General features: G+C 53.4%; 1 protein-coding gene across 1 annotated transcript; it reads right to left on the bottom strand.

Moving 5' to 3' along the window:
• Nucleotides 1-488: 488 nt before the first annotated feature.
• On the bottom strand, nt 489-20,711 carry IQGAP3 (IQ motif containing GTPase activating protein 3). Its single transcript, XM_077192152.1, has 38 exons — nt 20,565-20,711; nt 19,632-19,719; nt 18,946-19,102; nt 18,238-18,315; nt 18,033-18,109; nt 17,837-17,904; nt 17,458-17,571; nt 16,435-16,613; nt 16,086-16,173; nt 15,689-15,852; nt 15,370-15,457; nt 15,086-15,249; nt 14,390-14,550; nt 14,046-14,170; nt 13,316-13,479; nt 12,531-12,621; nt 12,284-12,451; nt 12,024-12,166; nt 11,410-11,580; nt 10,846-10,929; nt 10,288-10,359; nt 9,658-9,727; nt 9,097-9,305; nt 7,862-8,014; nt 7,201-7,364; nt 6,140-6,364; nt 5,915-6,055; nt 5,367-5,451; nt 4,861-5,093; nt 4,649-4,781; nt 4,274-4,376; nt 3,987-4,128; nt 3,763-3,850; nt 2,928-3,143; nt 2,651-2,817; nt 2,392-2,493; nt 1,922-2,030; nt 489-970 (listed from the first exon to the last, which is right to left on the bottom strand). Exons 1-38 carry the CDS (start codon nt 20,587-20,589, stop codon nt 857-859), a joined length of 4,923 nt encoding a protein of 1,640 aa, XP_077048267.1. The 5' UTR covers nt 20,590-20,711; the 3' UTR covers nt 489-856.
• Nucleotides 20,712-21,042: the final 331 nt, after the last annotated feature.

Here is a 21,042-nt window from a genome sequence, read left to right as displayed (position 1 = left end):
TTTTTCTATTGCACCTCAATGTACTCACAGGTGTCTTCACAAGCAGTTATTGCCTCTCTGCTCTGGCCTCTCACTACCCCTCCATCTAAAGACTGATTCTGACATTTCCCAAGCCTTAGTGTGAGGAAGAAATATATTTATATAAGAAATATATATCTATATTTATATATATATATCCATATCTATATACATATAGATATGGATAGATATATATAAATACATATATTCATATTTCAATATATCAATATATATTTATATATATTGAAATATATATATATCAATATATAGATATATATAGATATATTTTATATATATTGATATATATCAATATATATTTTTATATATTGATATTTATATCTATATATAGATATTTATATCAATATATATCTATATATTGATATATATTGATATATTTCAATATATCAATATATATATCTATATATCTATATAGAGAGATATAAAGAGAGATAGATAGATAGATAGATAGATAGATAGATAAATTAGATATATAGATAAATAAGATACCTTTATTATATCAGTAAAAGCTGTGTAGTGTCCAGAAATACAGAGTGGGCAGCTGGCTGTTGGCAACACAGGAATTCAACAGCCAAAACACCCAGATAAAATAGATTTTAAAAGCAACACATGCTGCAAAAGCTTTGGCAGCTGCATCCTCCTGCAGGAAGGTTGGGCACTGGTTTAGTACCAAGCTCAGGGTGCCCAGGGCTGGGCCTGTGTTCCCCAGTCAGGAAAGCTCCGTGGCCAGCAGCAGCTCCCCTGCCCTGGCACCACCAGCCCTGATGGCTCTGGCAGGTTCTTATTGCTCCCCTTCCCTCTGGCCCCACCCCTGACCCTGTCACTTCTTGAAGAACTTCTTGTTGAGGAGGAAGATGAGCAGGTTGACGTTGACCTTGGCCTTGTGGAACATCTTCATGACTGCTACGCCCTCGTACTGCAGCTGCAGCAGGTCCTGTGGGAGAGGGGACTCTCACTGCCACTGTGCCCAGCCAGGGAGCTGGGTTTGGGTCAGAACCCAGGACATTGCTCTGGCTGCCCTGGAGGGCTCCAGCCCCTGCCAGGGGGCTCAGAGACCCTGGCACCGAGTCACAAACACCTGTGCCTTTGATTTGAACCCATGGAGAAAATGACCAACTTTATGTGAAGGCACGAGAGTTTAAGTAGAGTGATAGTTAGTTTGTTATGGGGTGAAAAAGTAAAACTTTGGGGTTTTTAGAATGGGGGTTCAGAAGCCAAGATGGAGGGATTTGGGCGTGCCTTGTCCTTCTTCTTTCTTCGTCTTGGCCTCCATCTTTTGGGTGATGGTGGCACTTTTGGATTGGTTTAGAGTAGAAACACATAGGGTCTAACACAGGTGATAGGTATTGGGAAATGATTGGGAATTACTTGGAAATTATTGTGAGCCAACCACAGCTTCATAGCAATTGTAGTAGAATCCACCCCACTCGCCAACTTTGAAAGCTGATCCTCTCTAATATCATCCTAATCATTAAGGAGCCCTAATCATTAATCATCCATCCTAATCATTAAGGACCCCTAATCATTCAGGAGCTATGAACCAGCATTAGCCCTTTAAGCTAAAGAAGGAAGGCTCCCTCCTCCTTAAGGGTATGCCCCAACTAAACCCTAGCCCCTGATTTTTTATCACGTACACGTAGTTTTAAGTATAAAAAGATAACATCACCTCTGGGGCAGTCAGTGTGCCATGGACTGACTTGCTGGACAGACCTCAGCAGGTCAGAAAAAGAAGGTTACATATAACAGAGAATAAACAACCTGGAAAAGCACAGCCAAAGAATCCCGACTCCTTCTTCAACCTCAGGGCTGGGAAAAAGAGATTTTCTGACACCTTGGGGTCATCTCAAGCACAAACACTCTGAGAGCTGCAGGACAGGCTCCCCACCTGGTAGTGCAGCTGGAAGTCCTCCATGTCGATGCCCATGAATTTGGCTTTCACCTGGAACCTCCCTGATTCCTCACAGGGGATGATGTCAAAAACCACGTTCTTGAGCCTGAGGGAGACAGAGCCACTCACTCCCAAAAGTTTTAACACAGCCAGGGAGCAGCTGACCCACCCAGGGCACCCCCTCAGCACAGCAGCCAGACCCACAGCCCAAACCCCACTGCAAATCCCAACTTTCCTGCATTCTCCTACACAAAACAACTTGCCCCACATGGCAAGACAACAGTGGGTTGTCCACATGCCTCCTCCTCTTCTGTTATTTTCCTCTACCTGCCCAAGTTTTCATAGAATCATGGAATACCCTGGATCAGAGGGACCCACAAGGATCTCTGAGGGCATCGAGTCCAGCTCCTGGCCTTGCACTGGATAACCCCAAGCAGGAGCTCCTCCCCTGGAGCAGGGTCACTCACTGGCTGGGGGGCAGGTCCTGGATCTCCAGCAGCACCCCCTTCTCCCACAGCTGGGCTGCTGTGTAGTGCAGACATGGCAGCTTCTTGCTCTTCCCACCGCCCCTGGAAGAGAAGGGACCACATGCTGAGAGCTCATCTCTGGCCACCTGTGACCTCTTGGATTCCCAACACCTCCAGGACTCACAACAACCAGAGAGCAATGAGAACAAGGAACAGGTTTTTTTTAAAAAAATTACTGATTTTTGGTAAGGAACCGCACTTGTTGCTGGCTGCCAAGTTGTCAAGGCAGGTTTTGATGTACTGATTGTAATAATCAATTTGCTCCTCATAAAACTGAGTCTTGGCATCGAGGCCCTCCAGGGTCTGCCTCAGCTTCAGGAGCTCCCTGCGGCGCTGCTGCCGGTGCCGCCGCTGGTTCCGGATGTCCTGGAGGAAACAGCAGCGCCAGAAAACCAACGTTTGTCATCAGGAGCTTTGCCAGAGCAGGACCTCTGGGGGTTTAGGGGTGATTCCCAACTCAACACCCCCCAACTCACTTTGGCCAGCTCATCAACGAGCTCCTGGTAGTGGTTGGCAGAGCGCACCAGCCCCAGGCTCTCCAAGCGCCGCAGGTTGCGGGTGACCTTGCGCTTCTTCTCCTCCATGGAGAGCTGGCTGTTGGCAGCCAGGGAGGGGTGGCGCTTCAGCTGCTGGGCAGAGGGCTGGGCATCCCACAGAGCTCGCTGGCACACGAGGTGCTCATGGGCAGCTTCCTAGGGATGAGAAGGAGTCAGCCTGGAGCACAGCTGGAATGGGATACAGAGACGGAACAACCGAACTCTGTGGGATTCACATTCTGTGCACCTGAGAGAAGCAGAGAAAAGAATGATCAAAACAATGCTGATCTCATTTGCTGCACCTGTGCTGTGCCAAAGTGGAATGCAATATGGAGATTGTTTACCCAAAGTGATGGTGTTTTGTTTCCTTGACCAACCTCTGCAAACTGTGTCCTGACGGTCGGTCAGCAGACAGACACAACATTTTGTGCAGTTGAGTGCTTGTGCAGTTTCAGCTCAGATGTATTGCAATACAGGATAGAACAATACAGTATAATAAAGTGATTAATTAGCCTTCTGATATCATGGAGTCAGATTAATCATTTCTCCCTGCCACAGGGGTCGCCTTGAATTTACTACAGAACTCCTTCACCCACACTTTGATGTGGCCCAGGACAGGTAATTTTTCTGAAAACCAGAGTCCGGGCACTGCTGGATCACAAGATCAGTGGCCAAACCTCTGAGAGGAGCAGGGCAGCTTTTTGCTGAGAACTTTTTCACCCTTTGCCCACCAAGTTTTTCAGGTCATCCCTAGCAGCAGCCTCACACATCCCACCTCATGCTCTGAGGCTGGTGTCCGCAGGATGTCTGGGAGGGAATCTCCTGCTTGGCACTGGATCAAATCCACCAGCATCTGCTTGGTGCTAGAGACCAGAGGGAGATGTCAGGCATCCGCTCCACACTATCACACTCCACACAATATTCAGTTGCCTCCCAAGGGTTTCTTGCCCTCCTTGAGCATCCCAGCCCCCTCCTGATGCCCACAGAGCCCAGACTCACCTCAGCAGCAGGCTCCTCGTGTCACTCTCCTCGCTGCTGGCCACTGGCACCAGCTTGTTGGTGAGGGTGAGGGAGATCTCTGTTCTGCTGAGCTGGGAGAGCTGCTCAGCACTGCTGTCTCCCAGGCTGGCAACACTCTCCCCTGTGAGGGCACAGAGAGCCCTGCTAGCTCTATTGGGCTCCAGAGAGCTGCCTTTCCATGACCAAAGCAATCCAGCTCAAGCTTTGTGCAAGGAAAGTGTATCCACGTCCACCCTCTTCCCTTCTGGTCCCAGAATCCAACCTACCAAGCAGGGACTGGACTGTAGGAAGCTCATCAAGATCCTCCAGGAGCTCGTGCAGGGGGTCACTGGGGTGTGATGTGATGGAGTCCCGGTGCTCAAGCAGGAGCTGGACAGTGCAAGGGATGAATCAGTGGCAAGGGGGATGCAAATGGAGAGTGAGGGAGGGTCACCCTTCACACCCAAGAGGGAATGGAGAAGATCTGAGGTTTGCAGAAGGACAAACCTGCAGAATTTAGGTTATTTCCTTGCTTAGAAGAGAAAATAAGGGGTCAGGAAGAGGGAAGCTGTGCCAGGGGTGGAATACAGAAGAAACTCAGCAGAAAGCCCAGGGGGTGGGAGCAGAGGAAACAGAGCTTGCCATGAGCTTTATGCCCTGACCTTGTGCGTGTTGATGAGCTCCCCCACGGTGATGTAGATGACTGGTTTGGCCACTGCCACCATCTCTGAGTATTCATCCATGTCAAACCTCTCCTCAGGCTCAGGGACACAGCAGGCAGCAGAGATGAACCTCCTGCAGGGTGTGACCCCTTTGCTCAGCCCCAAACCCCTGCCACGGGCTCCAAGCCACCCTCCCAGCCCACCCCCATCACCTGAACTTGCTGTGGGTGTGCTCCAGGTAGCGGTTGAGGCCGCAGAGGTGGGCACTGTCCCCCTGGAAGGCCTTGTGGGCGGCGGCGTGCTGCAGCACCTTGGCGATGGAGCCCAGGCTGCGGCGCTGCTCGGGCCGCAGGGCCACCCCGGCCGACATGGCCACGATGTCAAAGCCATCGGGGGCCACCACTGCTGGGTTCATGAAGCGGTAGTAGAGCAGGTTCCCCACGATCTAGGGCGTGAGACAGGCTGGGGAGCATTTGGGTTAGGGCCCGAGGAGGTGACACCTCAGCAGGGAAGGATGGTTCATCCTTGCTCTGCATGGTAGGACCCTCCTGGAAGAGATGCAGTGCAGGGGAAAAGCCCACCCTTGGCATTTCCTTAGGGGCTCAAGGAAAATGTTGACTTGGAGGTGTTTTTAATTTAAGAGGACCTTTTGTGGCCCTTCACGTGCAGACACAGCTGAACCCCACCAAACCATGCAGGTGCCCCAGCCCCACAGTACCTTATCAACCTCCTCTGCTGGGGCCTTGGGGAATTTCTCAACCAAGGACATCCTCAGGATTTTGGCCATGTAGCGCATCCCATAGCTGAGGAGAGGTGGGGAGAGGACCATCAGCATGTGAGTCCACCCTGATGACCCAGTCCTACAACCCATCATCCAAGGAGCAGCAAACCCTCAGCCCTGGGGCGATGGAGAAACCCACAGGCAGGATTGGCAGCTACAGCATCCCTCAGCTCCTTCCCCCCTCCCTGCTGCCAACCCAGGCATCTCTGGAGGAGGCCTTCATCCTCTGAGATGACCACAAAGCTGGCATGCATCTCAATGTCAGCAGTAAACTGCCCAGAAACAGAGCAGAAAAACCAGCCAACCCATGAGGTGCTGCTGATATTTGGGGTTCCCCTTGCTGACAGTGCAGTAACTCAGTCCTGCAGCAGCAAAGGGGCCAGGAAGCCCCCCCATAATCCAACCTCCTTTCTAAGGCCTTGCTGGAGACACCTGAGAGCCCAGAGCATTCCTGGGGTGTGCACAGAAACCATGGGGACACTCACGGGATCTTGTCCACAGAAGAGGTGATGGCAGAGACAAACTTGTCTGTTACTGCCAGGAGGTTGCGGATGGAAATGTCCAGCCTCCTTTGGACCTCGGGGTGGCTGAGAGCCTGCTCAGGGCTCACCTCATAGGGCAGCTTGCTGTGAAGGGAGCACAGGACCCCATCACCATCTCAATGCCCAGCACCCTGTGGCCGAGCCAAGCCTCCTTCCCCAGGCTCTGACCTTCTGTGCCCACTCTGTGACTCAGTCTGGTTGATCCAGGCCTTGTAGATGTCCACGGGGTCTGTGTTGATGCTGAGGGTCCTGTCCTGCAGCACCTCCTGCACGGGGCCAGCCAGGATGTGCCTCAGGGCGCTCTGGCCAGGCATGTTGCGGTAGAAGCCGACCAGGAGCCGGATCACCGTGGCATTGCCCGTCAGGATGTCATGAACGTGGTCCACCTTGGACCTGGGGACAGAGATGGGGCAGATGGGATCAGGGCATGGAGCAGTGTTTGTGTGTGCTCCAAGCAGGAGGCAGCAGAGAGGACAGCGTCCAAGCTGATGCAGTTCAGCCTTTCCCTGGGCAGGACACACACCTGATCTCCTCCTGCCTTTCCCTGGGCAGGACACACACCTGATCTCCTCCTGCCTTTCCCTGGGCAGGACACACACCTGATCTCCTCCTGCCTTTCCCTGGGCAGGACACACACCTGATCTCCTCCTGCCTTTCCCTGTTCCCACAGCAGGACACCCACCTGATCTCCTCCTGCCTTTCCCTGCTCCCACAGCAGGACACACACCTGATCTCCTCCTGCCTTTCCCTGCTCCTTGGACATGACACGCACCTGATCTCCTCCTGCCTTTCCCTGGCCAGGACACACACACCTGATCTCCTCCTGCCTTTCCCTGTTCCTTGGACAGGACACCCACCTGATCTCTTCCTACCTTTCCCTGTTCCTTGGGCAGGACACACACCTGATCTCCTCCTGCCTTTCCCTGGACAGGACACCCACCTGATCTCCTCCTGCCTTTCCCTGGACAGGACACACACCTGATCTCCTCCTGCCTTTCCCTGGGCAGGACACCCACCTGATCTCCTCCTGCCTTTCCCTGTTCCTTGGACAGGACACCCACCTGATCTCCTCCTGCCTTTCCCTGGGCAGGACACCCACCTGATCTTCTCCTGCCTTTCCCTGTTCCCACAGCAGGACACACACCTGATCTCCTCCTGCCTTTCCCTGGACAGGACACACACACCTGATCTCCTCCTGCCTTTCCCTGTTCCTTGGACATGACACCCACCTGATCTCCTCCTGCAGTGCCACTTTGAAGAGCTGCAGCAGCAGATAAGCCTCCCGTGGGCTGGAAGCGTAGTTGTAAAGAGTAAAGATCACCGACTCCATGAATTTGGTGGATTTGTTCTGGGGCATCTGGAAGATCAGCCTGGCCAAGTACACTGGCTGTGTCTGCAGGGAGGAGGGACACCAAGGTAGCCCAGGTGGGGTAGCCAGGGGCCAGGTCCCTGCACTGCCCCTCCAGCTGTGGGGGACACAGCAGAGCCCCCCAGTGTAGCCAGGGTATTTTATGGAAAATCCTTTCCTTAGGATTTTTTTCCTGAGAAGCTGAGAGGCCTCAGGAACAACATGGAACCAATGGTTATTTGCTGCTGTGGAATGCAACAGGTGGATCTGTGACTGGTCTCATGTGGTTGTTTCTAATTAATGGCCAATCACAGTCAGCTGGCTCAGAGAGTCCGAGCCACAAACCTTTGTTATCATTCTTTCATTATTTTTTTTTCTATTCTTAGCCAGCCTTCTGATGAAATCCTTTTCTTCTATTCTCTTAGTATAGTTTTAGTATAATATATATCATAAAATAATAAATCAAGCCTTCTGAAACATGGAGTCAGATCCTCCTCCCTCATCCTAAGACCCCTGTGAACACCACCACACCCCATCCCCACCTGCAGCAGGTAGAAGAGGTGCTGATAGGCCTCCAGCTTCTGCCTCTTCTCCTTGCTGAGTGTCTTGAGCCCCTTCTGCTTGTCCATGGACATCATCTCTGAGAGCTGCTCCTTGTTCTTCTTGGTCAGCTTCTTGCAGTGGGACACCACCTCCTGTGGTGGGAGAGAAGCACTGGGGTCTGCCTAAGGCTCTGCAATTCTGACCAATTTCTGGGAGAGCCAGAGGCACCCTAGTGTGGAGGGATAGAATGTAAAAGAATAGTGCAGAAGGCAATCTCACCCCTGAGTGAGAACACAGGAGATTCCTCTGGCTGCCCTGGATGGCTCAAACCCCTGCCAGGGGGCTCAGAGACCTTGGCACAGAGCCCAAGACCCCTGTGCCTTTGATCTTGACCCATGGAAAAAATTACCAACCTTATGTGAAGGATTACAAGTCAAGAGAGTTTAAATAGAATAATAGTTAGTTTATCACAGGGTGAAAAATAGATTTTTGGGGTTTTTAGAATGGGGGCTCAGGGAGCAAGATGGAGGAATCTGGGCATGTCCAGTCTTTTTTCTTCTTGGCCTCCATCTTCTGCTGTGATGTTGGCACTTTTAGATTGGTTTGATGTAGAAACTCACTGTCTAACATGGGTGATAGGTATTGGGAAGTTATTGTAAATAATGTACATGTAGGTTTTAGTATAAAAAGATAACACCAGTGTGCCTCTGTGTGACCTGCTGAACAGACCTCGGCAGGCCAGAGAAAGAATTTTATAGACAAGAACCAATAAACAACTTTGAGAACAAGAACAAAAGAATCCTGACTCCTTCTTCAACAGCTGGGCTGGGAAAAGAGACTTGTACACATCTCAGAGTTACTGTGGCCAGCAGAGATTCTGAGACCTGAGGAGTTGCAGCTGTACTAATCACCAAAGATTAGGAACAGGTCTGCCCTTAATAGGCCACAACTGTGTCCAATAAGAAGAAAAGTGCTACAAAAGAGTGGAGTAGCTGGTTGAGAAGGGAGTTGGTGTTTGTTGGTTGTGATGTGAGGAAGAAGGAGTCAGTGCTGCAAGGAGATGCCCATGAGAAATCACCAGGAAGATGTGGAACTTTAGCAATAAGATGACAACACCCTAGTGCTCCCCAACCCCTCCAACTGCTTAAAAAATTAAGCAGAGACAAGTCCAAGCTGTGATAGCATGGAGAGCAGGATGGCATGAGGCAGCCAAGTCCTCCCCCTCTCTCTCTACCTGCAGAGTGATCCTGTTCTTGACCAGCAGCCCAATCTTGATGTCCATGAGGTCCAGGTCGCTCTCCAGCTGCCGGCTGGCACGGATCCTCTTCACCACCTCCTCCTGCAGCCTCAGCACCTCTGACTCCTCCCAGAAGTCGTGCTGGCTCTGCTCCAGCAGGTGGATGAAGCGCCGGACGATGCCCAGGGGCGGACTCTTGGTGTGGACTGCAGCAATGCACAGTAAGGCCATGAATCATTTCCCCCACTGCAGACCCTCAGGCACCCCTTCCTCCTCTCCAAAAAGCATCTTCTTGATCTTCTTGCAGCACCAGGGCATGGGACAGCACACAGCCACACTGTGCAAAAACCTCCAGGAAGCTTTTGGGGGCACAGGGGCAGCACCAAGGCTGATGACCAAGGACCACCAAGGCTCTGTCACTCCTGTCCTTGCCAAGGGGCCACCAGCAGCCTGCTCATCACTGCTCCCCACTGTGCAGGGCCAGCAAGGGGAGAGGCAGAGTCCCCTTGCTAATTAGCCATCTCACTTCAGAGCAGCAGTGAGCAGGCACTTACTTACCCAGCATCCTGTAATCCCCACGGGCCTTGTTGGCTCGCACAAAAGCCTGGATTTTAATTACAGCTTTAACCTGCCAAGACAAACAAGGGGGTGGGAGATGCTTTTCCATGGTGTCCCTAACACACGTGGGGAGTGAAGGAGTGCTGGACAAGCACATCACTGCCTGGTCCCACTGCCAGGAATGTATTAAGGCCTGGGATGAGGATCTCTACAAAACAGGAGAGATTTTGGGATTCTGCCCTTCTCAGTGGTCATTCCCCTCCACTCACTGTATATCAGAAGCTGCAGCAACTCCGGGGGTGCAACTTCACTTCCCACAGCTGACACCCTCCCCTTTTCTCCCCCAAAAATCCCTTCCCTTTTAATGGACATCTTGAAGTCATTGTTGTTTTTTGATGGAACAGGAGTGGTTTTGCTCTCCTCACACTTCACAAAACCTGAGAGTTTGGCTTCCAGACCCACCAGGTACCTATTCCTTCCCATCTGTCCCCATGCCAGGATGAATCAATTCTTCCAGCTGCACTGTGAGCACTCAGGGACAGGGATCCAACTGCTCCAGATCACCCCCTCTACATCCCCACCAACACATTCCCAGGAGCTGTTTGACTCCCATCCCATCCCATCCCTTACATTCTGCCTGAAGTAGCGCAGCCTCTCCTGGTACTTCCTCTGTGCCTGCCACATCCTCACAGCTGCCTGGATCTGGGAGAGATGTTCAAACATTTGGATTCTGGAAGGACTTGCTTGGCCAAAAGGAATGGGTGGAGGGGAAAAATCATGAGGGCTTCCAGGGGAGGTTTAGGTTGGATATTAAGGAAAATTTCTGCGCGGAAAGGGTCGTCAGGCATTGGCACAGGCTGCCCAGCAATGTGGTGGGGTCACCATCCTGGGAGGGATTTAACACCCATAGGGATGTGGCACTTGGGGACATGGTTAGTGGTGGCCTTGGCAGTGCTGAGATGGACTCGGTGATCTTCAAGGGCTTTTCCAGCCTCATTGAGCCCATGGTAACAATTCTATTCTATGATTTTTTTCTCCCCTGTCCACTCACACACTGCCCTGGCCCAGCTGCCACAATCCCCCCGGCTCCTCTGCACTGGGCAGGAGTAGATGCCACCCTCACAAGCTGAACAAGCAGGTGACAGTGCCCAACATGAGAACAAAGGCTGAAGAAAGAATCCTCCAAACCTTGATTGCAGCCTCTGTGTTGGATTTCAGGTAGTGCAGCCTGTCCAGGTAAGCTCTGCGCTGCCTGTACCCCCTCCAGCAAGCCTGGGCACAAGAAGACACCAGGTAGAGAGACCTGAGTGAGGCCACTGTGACTCCATTGGTTTTTCAGGGTGCACATGAAGAAAGAGAATAACAGAGCATGGGGAAAGGGGAAACCAGCACCCAAAGCAGCCACTGTGAGAGGAACAAGCCCCTCACTGCTCTCTGCAGCATCTCAGGGATCCTGGCAGTAAAAACAGAGAGCAGCAAGCGCTGGCCCCTCTCTACACCACGTAGAGAGACCTGAGTGAGGTCACTGTGACTCCATTGGTTTTTCAGGGTGCACATGAAGAAAGAGAATAACAGAGCATGGGGAAAGAGGAAACCAGCACCCAAAGCAGTCACTGTGAGAGGAACAAGCCCCTCACTGCTCTCTGCAGCATCTCAGGGGTCCTGGCAGTAAAACCAGAGAGCAGCAAGGAAGGAGCTGCCCATGGTTTGTGTGGCTTTGCTCAGAGCAGGGACAGGCCCTGGCTGTGTCACCTGGATCCTGATGGCAGCTGGCCTCTGCTCCTGCAGGACGTGGCGCCGTGCCGCGAGCTGCCGGCGGACGAGGAACCCGCGGAGCCGCGCCTGCAGCTTCACCACCAGGGCCACCCTGGATGCCCACAGGCGCTCCCGCTCGTGGGCCAGCGTCACTCGGGTGATGACAGACTGCAAGGACACCAGGCAGCACCAGCTCAGTGCCAGCCGTGCCCACCTGTAGCCAGGATATTTTCTGAAAAGTCCTTTCCTGAGGATTTTTCGTCCTGAGAAGCTGAGAGGCCTCAGGAACAACATGTAAGCAATGGTTATCTGCTGCTGTGGAATGCAACAGGTGCATCTGGGATTGGGCTCATGTGGTTGTTCCTAATTAATGGCCAATCACAGCCCAGCTGTCTGGACTGTCTCAGTCAGTCACAAGCCTTTGTTATCATTCTTTTTCTATTCTTAGCCAGCCTTCTGATGAAACCCTTTCTTCTATTCTTTTAGTATAATATATATCATAAAATAATAAATCAAGCCTTCTGAAACATAGAGTCAACATTCTCGTCTCTTCCCTCATCCTAAGACCCCTGCAAACACCATCACACCCACCCAGCCCACCCAGCCCATACCTGCATCTCCTCCTGGCTCAGGTGTGTGCTGTTGAAGCTGGCGTGGCGTGGGCACTGCCAGCTGCCCTCCAAGGTCTGCAGGTTCAGGTAGAACTCGGCCCCATCCAGCAGCCTGTGCCTGACCCAGCATGGCTTTGTGCTCCCTGCATGCCAGGATGGATGGGAGCTGCTGCAGGGTGCTGCTCCCCATGAACACCCTGGCCAGGGGGGCACCACAGGCTCCCAGGGCAGGGGAGGTTTTGCAGCCCCCAAGGTTTTACCTGCTGGTCTCTTGGTGGCCATCAGAGCCGCCAGCTGCTCCTGGTAGGTGTCAGCACAGGCATTCACCACCCCATGCAGGGCCACATCAGGGTTGCATAGCACCCTCAGTGTCTGTGATGCCTTCCCTTCCTTGATAGCCTGGTTGATGGCAGCTATGCCCAGAGCCACTGCGGGAGCAGAGGGGCTCACATCAGCCCCTTCTTGTCCCCCAGCCTCCAGCAGCACCCACATGGGGACAGCACTCACTCCTCCTGGCTGCCACTGTGTCCTGGTTGGCCTGGCAGACCCCTTCCTGGATTTCTTCCCAGCAGAGAACAGCTCCATTGTCCTGTGTGGCCTGGGAGATGGGGGAGATGGGCTCTAGTGAGCTGGGCACCTCCTGCTTTGCTAATAATAATAATAACAACGACAATAATAATAAAAATAATAATATAACAATAATAATAAAATAAAATATAATAATGTAATATGATAACTATAATAACTAGTATATAAATATAATAAAATATTATATAAATATATTATGATATAGAAATATAATAATGAAGATATATTAATGAAAGTAAATATAATAATAATAAAATAAAAATAATAATGCAATATAATAATATAACTATAATAACTAATATATAAATATATTCATTAATAATATATAAATATATTATGATATAGAAATCGAATAATATATAATAATGAAAGTAAATATAACAATAATATAACTATAATAATAAAATAAAATATAATAATAAAATAAAATTATGTAATATAATAATATAACTATAATAATAACTAATATATACATATAATAAGAAATAATATACAATATATTGTAATATATAAATATAATAATAAATATATAATAATGAAAGTAAATATATATTTTTTATATATATATAACAATAATATAACAATAATAACAACAACAATAACCCCAGGGAGGGTTATTTCACAGTCTTGTGAGCAAGGCAGGGTACCAGGGGGGATGCCACGCTGCCAGGGAGGGTCTCCACAGCTGATGCCCCCCACCCCACCTGGGCTTTCCGCCTCCGTGCCCGGGCCAGGACGCTGTGGTAGCGCGGGGCCGTGGGAAGGGCGATGTCGGGCAGGGCAGGTGCCAGCAGCAGCAGCGCCGACAGCGTCACCTCAGGGTCCTCCTGCAGCAGCGCCTCGTTCAGCAGCCGGAGCGCACGGGCTCCTGCGGGGAGGGAAGGGAGAACGCGCCCTGCAACCCCTCCGACCTCCGCTTTCAACCCTTCTGATCTCCGCTTTCAACCCCTCCGACCTCCGCTTTCAACCCCTCCGACCTCCGCTCTTCAACCCCTCCGACCTCCGCTCTTCAACCCCTCCGACCTCCGCTTTCAACCCCTCCGACCTCCGCTTTCAACCCCTCCGACCTCCGCTTTCAACCCCTCCGACCTCCGCTTTCAACCCCTCCGACCTCCGCCCTCCAGCCCCTCCGATCTCCGCCCTTCAGCCCCTCCGATCTCCGCCCTTCAGCCCCTCCGATCTCCGCCCTTCAGCCCCTCCGATCTCCGCCCTTCAACCCCTCCGACCTCCGCTCTTCAACCCCTCCGACCTCCGCTCTTCAACCCCTCCGATCTCCACCCCTCCGATCTCCACCCCTCCGATCTCCAGGCACCAAGGGAGTCACAGCCCAGGGCGGTGTGAGATTCTCCCGGTGTCTCATCGGGGCTGGAATCCCTCCCTCCCAGGGTATCTGCGACCCCCCTGCATGCCCAGACTCGTGTGGGCAGGACTCACGGTCGTTTTCATCCTGCACGGATGAGTTGGTGTTGTTGATGCTGTCCTGAATGTCATTCCAGCTCAGGAACTCAGCTCCTGCTTTCCTCGATTGGACTTTCAGCTGCAGCAAGTCATCAAAGTACCTGCAGGAGAGAAACAAGGCAATGACCTGAAGCATTCCAAGCAGAGCTCAGTGCATTCCAAGGAGGGCTTGGTGCATTCTGAGCAGATCCTTCAGAGGGGAGAGGCAAGGCACAGGACAGGGAGGCTGCTGGAACAAGCCCACAAAAAGCCCAGGCCCTGTGACCAGCCCTTTCCACAAGATTTCTTCACCCCAACCCCTAACACAGAGCCCAACTCACCGCTGTGCATTTGCATCTTCAGCTCCTGAGAGGCCCAGGGCAGGGCTGACCAGGCTGCTCCAGAGCCTGCTGGGGTTCCTGGCATCCAGGGCTTGGTTAACCAGTGCCACAGCCGAGAGCATCTCCACAGCCACAAACAACTCCTCCTGTGCCAACTCGCCCTGCACGGAGCAGGCAGAGACACAGAACCCCCATAACCTCCTCCTCCTCCTCCAGGCCCAGCTTCCCCAGGGGAGCAGCAGCAAAGGAAGCACCCCAGACCCAGCAAGGGACCACCCCACCCACTGTCCAGGGCACCCATGGCCCATCCCTGGGGGTCACAGACATCTTTTATGGAAAATCCTTTCCTTAGGATTTTTTCCTCCTGAGAAACTGAGAGGCCTCAGGAACAAAATGTAACCAATGGTTATCTGCTGCTGTGGAATGCAACAGGTGCATCTGGGATTGGGCTCATGTGGTTGTTTCTAATTAATGGCCAATCACAGTGAGCTAGTTCAGACAGAGAGTCTGAGCCACAAGCCTTTGTTATCATTCTTTCTTTTTCTATTCTTAGCCAGCCTCCTTTCTCCTATTCTTTTAGTATAGTTTTAATATAATATATATCATAAAATAATAAATCAAGCCTTCTGAAACATGGAGTCAGATCCTCATCTCTTCCCTCAACCTGAGACCCCTGTGACACCTGGGGTGTCTCACCCGTGGGTGCTGGCTCTGCAGCAGGGCCAGCTGCTGCTGGTACAGGGGGGCAGCAGGGGCATGCACATCAGGCAGTTGGGCTGCAGGGTCCATCAGAGCTTCCAAGGTTTTGGCTGGCACCCCTTGGCGGACAGCGGCGTTGATCCGGCCGACAGCCTGCAGCACTGAGGGACAGACAGGGGCTGGCACAGGGGGGCTGTGCCCTGGCTCAGGGCCAGGCTGCCAGCATGCCCAGCAGCTCCTGGGCAGCAGAAGCTGCAATAAGAGTTCACCCAGGCACTCACTGGCTTGCTCCTTCTCGTCCCTCTGGTTTGCTGTGAGGATCCCTGCCTGCACCTCCTCCTGCTCCAGCAGCTCCAGGTAGCCCAGTTCCTGCCACAGGCACAGAGGGCTGTCAGGTCTCACAGCTCACCATGCTTGTGCTGACAGAGCAGCTGTGCTCAGACAGAGCCCTGGCAGAAAACTGGGGACTCCCCAGCCTGTGGAACCCCCTTTTCCTGGGGACCATGGGCTGCCTGGCAGAAAGCTGGGGACTCCCCAGCCTATGGAACCCCCTCTTCCTGGGGACCATGGGCTGCACCCCAGGCTCCTGCCAGCCCCTACCAGCGCCTTCTCCTCCCGGTCCGTGCTGAGCTGCTCCAAGTAGAGCTCGAGGTTGTCACGCTGGACACAGCGCAGGGCCAGGCTGGGGTCCTGCAGTGCACAGTGCAGTGCCAGCACATCCTGTCTCTCCAGGGCATTGTCCACCTCTTCCAGGGCTCCACGCACTACAAGAGGCCAGTTCACCCCAGAGGTGAGCAGGTAAATCAAAGGTAGCTATGGCTAAAGCCTGCACACCCATCACTTTAATTTCTCCTTGGAAATGCACACCCAGCCCTTCTTCCCACTAGGTCTGAGGCTGGCCTGAGCAGACTTCTTTCTGCTATGCCCACCACTCTCCCCATGTCCAGGGCTACCATGGTCTCACCATAAGCCCTGGAGAACCCCCAGCTTTGCTCACCATTCACTTTGTTGATGTTCCCTTGGATTTCAGCCTGGGTCAGACACCAGTCGTAGACGTCCTCTCCTTCAGGGATCACCTGTGGGCACTGGACAGGGACTCCCCAGCTTGAGCTTTCTGCCCAAGCACACCCCACTATGGACAGCAGGGTCCCCTGCAGATGCCTGGGCTCATTTCCCAGCTCCAACCCCTGGGTGAGCCCCCAAAGAGGAATCATCTCCTGCTGAGATGATTCTGCTCAGCACAAGGGCTCCCATATGGTCTCTGGCCAAGGGACCCCTCCACCTCCCCATCAGCAAAGGAGCTGCTCCTCTCCCATCCACCCCAGAGCACCCCGTGCCCTCCTCACCCTGTTTCTAGCACTGCTGCCCTTCTCCAGCTTGGCCTGGTGCAGCACCTCCTGGTAGGCACCTGCCAGCTCGTGGCGCAGTCCCAGCAGCATGGCGTGGGGGTTCTGCAGGGTCTCCATGGTCTGGGCCACCACTCCTCGCTCCACCGCCTCGTTGATGGCCAGCACGGCGGCGTGGACTGCAGGGGAGGCAGGGAGGGACACAGAGGGGGTGAGGTGGGACACAGAGGGGCAGGATGGACCATCTGCTTTATCCCTGCATGCAGTGGGACGAGACATTCCACGGGCAATGGTGGGAACCTGCCCTGTTCAGGCCTTGCTGCAGTTCCCAGCACCTGGGAAGTCTCACAGCAAGCCAGGGAATCCAGAACCCCAGCTGCTGCTGCTGCTGCTGCTGCCTAGCAATGGCTGTGCCAGCCCCTGCAGCCTTGTGCTGGGATCAAAGAGAACAACCAGGTGCCTCCCACTGCATCCCAGACCACCATCACCTCCCAGGGCACCCCCTCCCAGTTTGCTGGCCCCAAATTTGGCATTCGGCTGTCACTGTTATATTTTCTGGAAAAATCCCCTTGCCCAGGATTCTTCTCCTGGGAAGCTGAGAAGCCTCAGAGAAAAAGGAAAATATTATCTAATTTGCTTCTCCTGTGTTTTGCTGCTTTGGAATGGGATTGGAGATTGTTTATCCAACAAGTGGTTGTTTTATTGGTTTCATGTGAATTGTTTTGAATTAATGACCAATTACTGTCAAGCTGTGTTGAGGCTCTGGAAGGAGTCACGAGTTTTCATTATTATCTTTTTAGCCTTCTGTAAGCATCCTTTCTGTATTCTTTAGTATAGTTTAGTATAGTATTCTTTAATACAATATAGTACCATAAAATACTAAATTAGCCTTCTAAGAACACAGAGCCAGACTCATCATTCCTTCCATCATCTGGGAACCCCCCAAATACAAGACTTGGTAGCTGAGCCAAAATCCTGCTACAGGCTGACACCCAGCCCTGCTCCCCACCAGGCACCCATCACCTGCTGCTTCATCCACTGAGAGCTCGTTGGCCAAAATGCCTCCAATCTTGCTGAAGGCAGGCAGCTGCAGCCCATACTTCTCCAGCTCCCGCTTCATGTTGTTGATCTCCTCCTCTGGAGCAGAGCAGAGGCAGCACTGCTCAGCACCAGCCTCATAGCCCAGTACTGGAGCAGGGGCAGCCAGCAGAGCCCCCACTCCCCTGCCAGACCAAGAGGGGTGCAGAAAACCCCCACACTGGGGGTTTTGCCAAAACCGAGGCCATTTTGGCAAAACACATCCAAAACTTTCACTCCACACATCCCCTCTTGCCACAGGACCCCAGAGCACTGGTGGCAAACCCCCCTTGGCAGGTCCCAGCCCAGGTCTCCCTGCACATACCTGTGAAGTTCACTTTCCCATACAAGTCCTGGATCGGAGGAGCCAGCCCCAGCTTGAAGAGGTAGAAGCTGAAATACAAACCCACATGGGTGACACCCCTCCTGACACTTCTGTGTCACCTGAGGCTGACAGGTGACACCACCAAAGGGCTGATGAGGGTGAACACATCCCATGACAGCCAGGCCAGGGCACCCACCTGAGGGCATGGATGCAGTAGACCACCCGGGGCATGTTCTTCTTGTCATAGATGTCAGTGGTCTCTGGGTGGAAGATCTGCCACCAAGACACAAACACATCAGGGGCAAAGACAAAGCCCCCCTGCCATACCAGCACTCCCCAGCAGTGCCACAAGGCAAAGGGCAGTGTGCCAGTGGCTGGGGAGGGAAGAGGGGAGGTGTTACCGAGGGAAGCCCCACGTGGCTCATGGCATCACGCCAGTAGTTGATGTTATCCGTGTGCCGAAAGTGAAGCCCAGCTGTCTGGAAGAGAGGAGCTGAGGTCAGGCTGAACACCAACTTCTCCAGGCCTGGGGTCCCCCTTTCCCACAGGGCAACCCAGCCAAAGCAGGAGGCCAAAGACAGAGGCAATGCCTGTGATCTCCAGCTCAGGGAACCCATTGCAGCCCCCCTTACAGAGCAGTCCCTCAGTGACTGCTGTCTGTCACAGACATCTTTTATGAAAAATCCTTTCCTTAGGATTTTTTCCTCCTGAGAAACTGAGAGGCCTCAGGAACAACATGTAAACATTGATTATCTGCTGCTGTGGAATGCAACAGGTGCATCTGGGATTGGCCTCATGTGGTTGTTTCTAATTAATGGCCAATCACAGCCCAGCTGGCTCAGACAGAGAGCCCGAGCCACAAACCTTTGTTATCATTCCTTTCTTCTATTCTTTTAGTATAGTTTTAATGTAATATATATTATAAAATAATAAATCAAGCCTTCTGAAACATGGAGTCAGATCCTCATCTCTTCCCTCATCCTGAGACCCCTGTGAACTCTGTCACAGCTGTCAATGAGTCCTTCCTCACTCTGCACTCACCAGCAAAGGAAAGGGCTGGGGCTACACCCTAAGGGGTACTACACCTTCCTCTGGTGCCACAGCCTTACCTTGTACCGTGTCTGTTCAGGGTCGTAGATCTTCTTCAGTGGGACAACAGCAGGGGCAAAGCAGTGGCCCAGCTTGGCCAGGAGGACCCCGTTGCGCAGGGTCTCCTCCAGCTCCGTGGGTGGGGGCAGCCCCTCACCCAGACAGGCTTCCATCCAGCTGGCAGGGCAGGGACAGGGCACATCACAAACCCCAAAGGACGTCCCCCCTCCAGCCACATTCCAATAAATCCTCCCTGGCAGGGGAGCTCAGCCTTCAGGCCCTTGCTGCTGGGTGGTTTTTAGTTTGGGTGGAGGGTTGAGTATCCCCCCACCAAAACACACAACCCTCCCAGCCAGCTTTGAGGAGCCATAAAGTCACAGGATCCAAGCAGCATTCTGCAGGATAAGCCCCAGGACAGGATTCCCGGATTCATTTCCCTGAAAATCCCATCACACCTCACTGAGGTTCATCACCCAAAACCCACTGGGCTCGCTCAGGATCTCAGAACAGCCCTAAAATTCAACATAACCCTAAATCCTGCCTTGAAAAGGAACAACTTCCCTCAGCTGCTCCCTAAAAACTCCCCTAAGAAATCTCTGCTTTTCAAAAGCTAAGCCACTCCCCACCCCTTCCCTCTGTCCTTCCCCTTACCACCCCCTTTCCCCCCAAGATGTGAGCTCGAGGATCTCCCCAAGTGCAGCCCCACCGCTTGGCTTCCTCCAGGTGACACAGGTACTGGTAGGCAACGTTCTGCCTCCTCTGTTCGTCCATCTCATCGGCAGTCAGGCGCTCACCTGGGCACAAAGGAGGTCTCCCATCAGAGCCCCCTGCTCAGGGAGGCTTTTTGAAGCCCCCAAGGCCACTGAAACTAAGATTTGAGAAAGGCAGCCAGGTTTCGGGTGCAGTAGCCTCCCACAGCCGTCGTGGGAGTGGCACCAACGTCACAGTTCGCAGCCCTTGTGGCAGTGGAAGGAAAGTTTCCAATTTCCCTTTTTCCCAAATAACGGCCATCAGAGCTGGCACTGGAGTGGGGGAGGGCACAGAGCAAGCATTCAGGGGAACACAGCTACAGGTTTGGGGTCCTTTTACACTGCTGCTGGTGCTGGAGGCACCCATGACTTCTAGGGGACACCCAGCTGCCTCCCAACAAACCATCCCTCAAAATATGTCCCCCCCAGTTTGTCCCCAAGGGCCTGGCACCTTGCCACTACCATCCCTCTACCCACATGCAGACCTGCCTGTTCCCCCTGCACCCCTAAATCCGACTGCTGCCCCCATCCCTCTGCACAGCTGGAGTCCCTGTCCCCATGTGCACCCCACACCTGTCCCCACACTCCCCTGGGCCCCAGCCTTACCTGTCCCCCCACATTCCCCTGCACCCCAAACCTGTCTGTTCACCCATCCCCTGGCCCCCAGCCTTACCTGTCCCCTCACATTCCCCTGCACCCCAAACCCGTCTGTTCCCCCATCCTCTGCCTCCCCAGCCTTACCTGTCCCCACATTCCCTTGCCCCCCCCAGCCTTACCTGTCCTCCCCCAGCTCGCTGCACCCCAGACTTGTCCCCCTCCCGTCCCCTGCACCCCGGACATTCCTGCTCCCTTCATCCTTGTGCCCCCCGGTGCCGGTGCTGGTCACTCACAGCGCCCCGGCCCCGCTCCCTCCATGGCCGCGGCGGCTCCGGTGGCTCCGCCCGAGGTTTGAATCTCCCGCCGCCCACGTGATTCCGCGCGGGGGCTGCCGGGCGGGACAGCGGAACAAGGGGACAGCGGAACACCGGGACAGGGGGACAGCGGAACAGGGGGACAGCGGAGCACCGGGACACCGGGACAGCGGAACACCGGAACAGAGGGACAGCGGGACAGGGGGACAGCGGGACAGAGGAACACCGGAACAGGGGGACAGCGGAACACCGGTACAGCGGAACACCGGAACAGAGGGACAGGGGGACAGAGGGACAGCGGAACACCGGGACAGAGGGACAGGGGGACAGCGGGACAGCGGGACAGCGGGACAGCGGGACACAGCGGGGAGCGGGACACCGGGTGTTGCCGCCACTTGGGGCGTGGCGTCCCGGGTCGAGGACGGTTCTGTGGCGGCGCCTCTGCCACACGGGCCAA

The sequence above is a fragment of the Agelaius phoeniceus genome, chromosome 31 (genome assembly GCF_051311805.1).
Source record: "Agelaius phoeniceus isolate bAgePho1 chromosome 31, bAgePho1.hap1, whole genome shotgun sequence".
NCBI lineage: Eukaryota > Metazoa > Chordata > Aves > Passeriformes > Icteridae > Agelaius > Agelaius phoeniceus.
This window is presented reverse-complemented; position numbering and strand designations above follow the sequence as displayed.

Bases quoted from the DNA above. Each gene is read 5' to 3' on its own strand.
- IQGAP3 (XM_077192152.1), bottom strand. From the start codon at position 20,589: ATGGAGGGAGCGGGGCCGGGGCGCT. The intron at 18,110-18,237 runs GTAACACCTCCC...TCTTGGTGGCAG, and splicing joins GCCACGTGGGGCTTCCCTCG to ATCTTCCACCCAGAGACCAC. The intron at 15,458-15,688 runs GTAGGGGCTGGC...TGCCTGTGGCAG, and splicing joins ACCGGGAGGAGAAGGCGCTG to GAACTGGGCTACCTGGAGCT.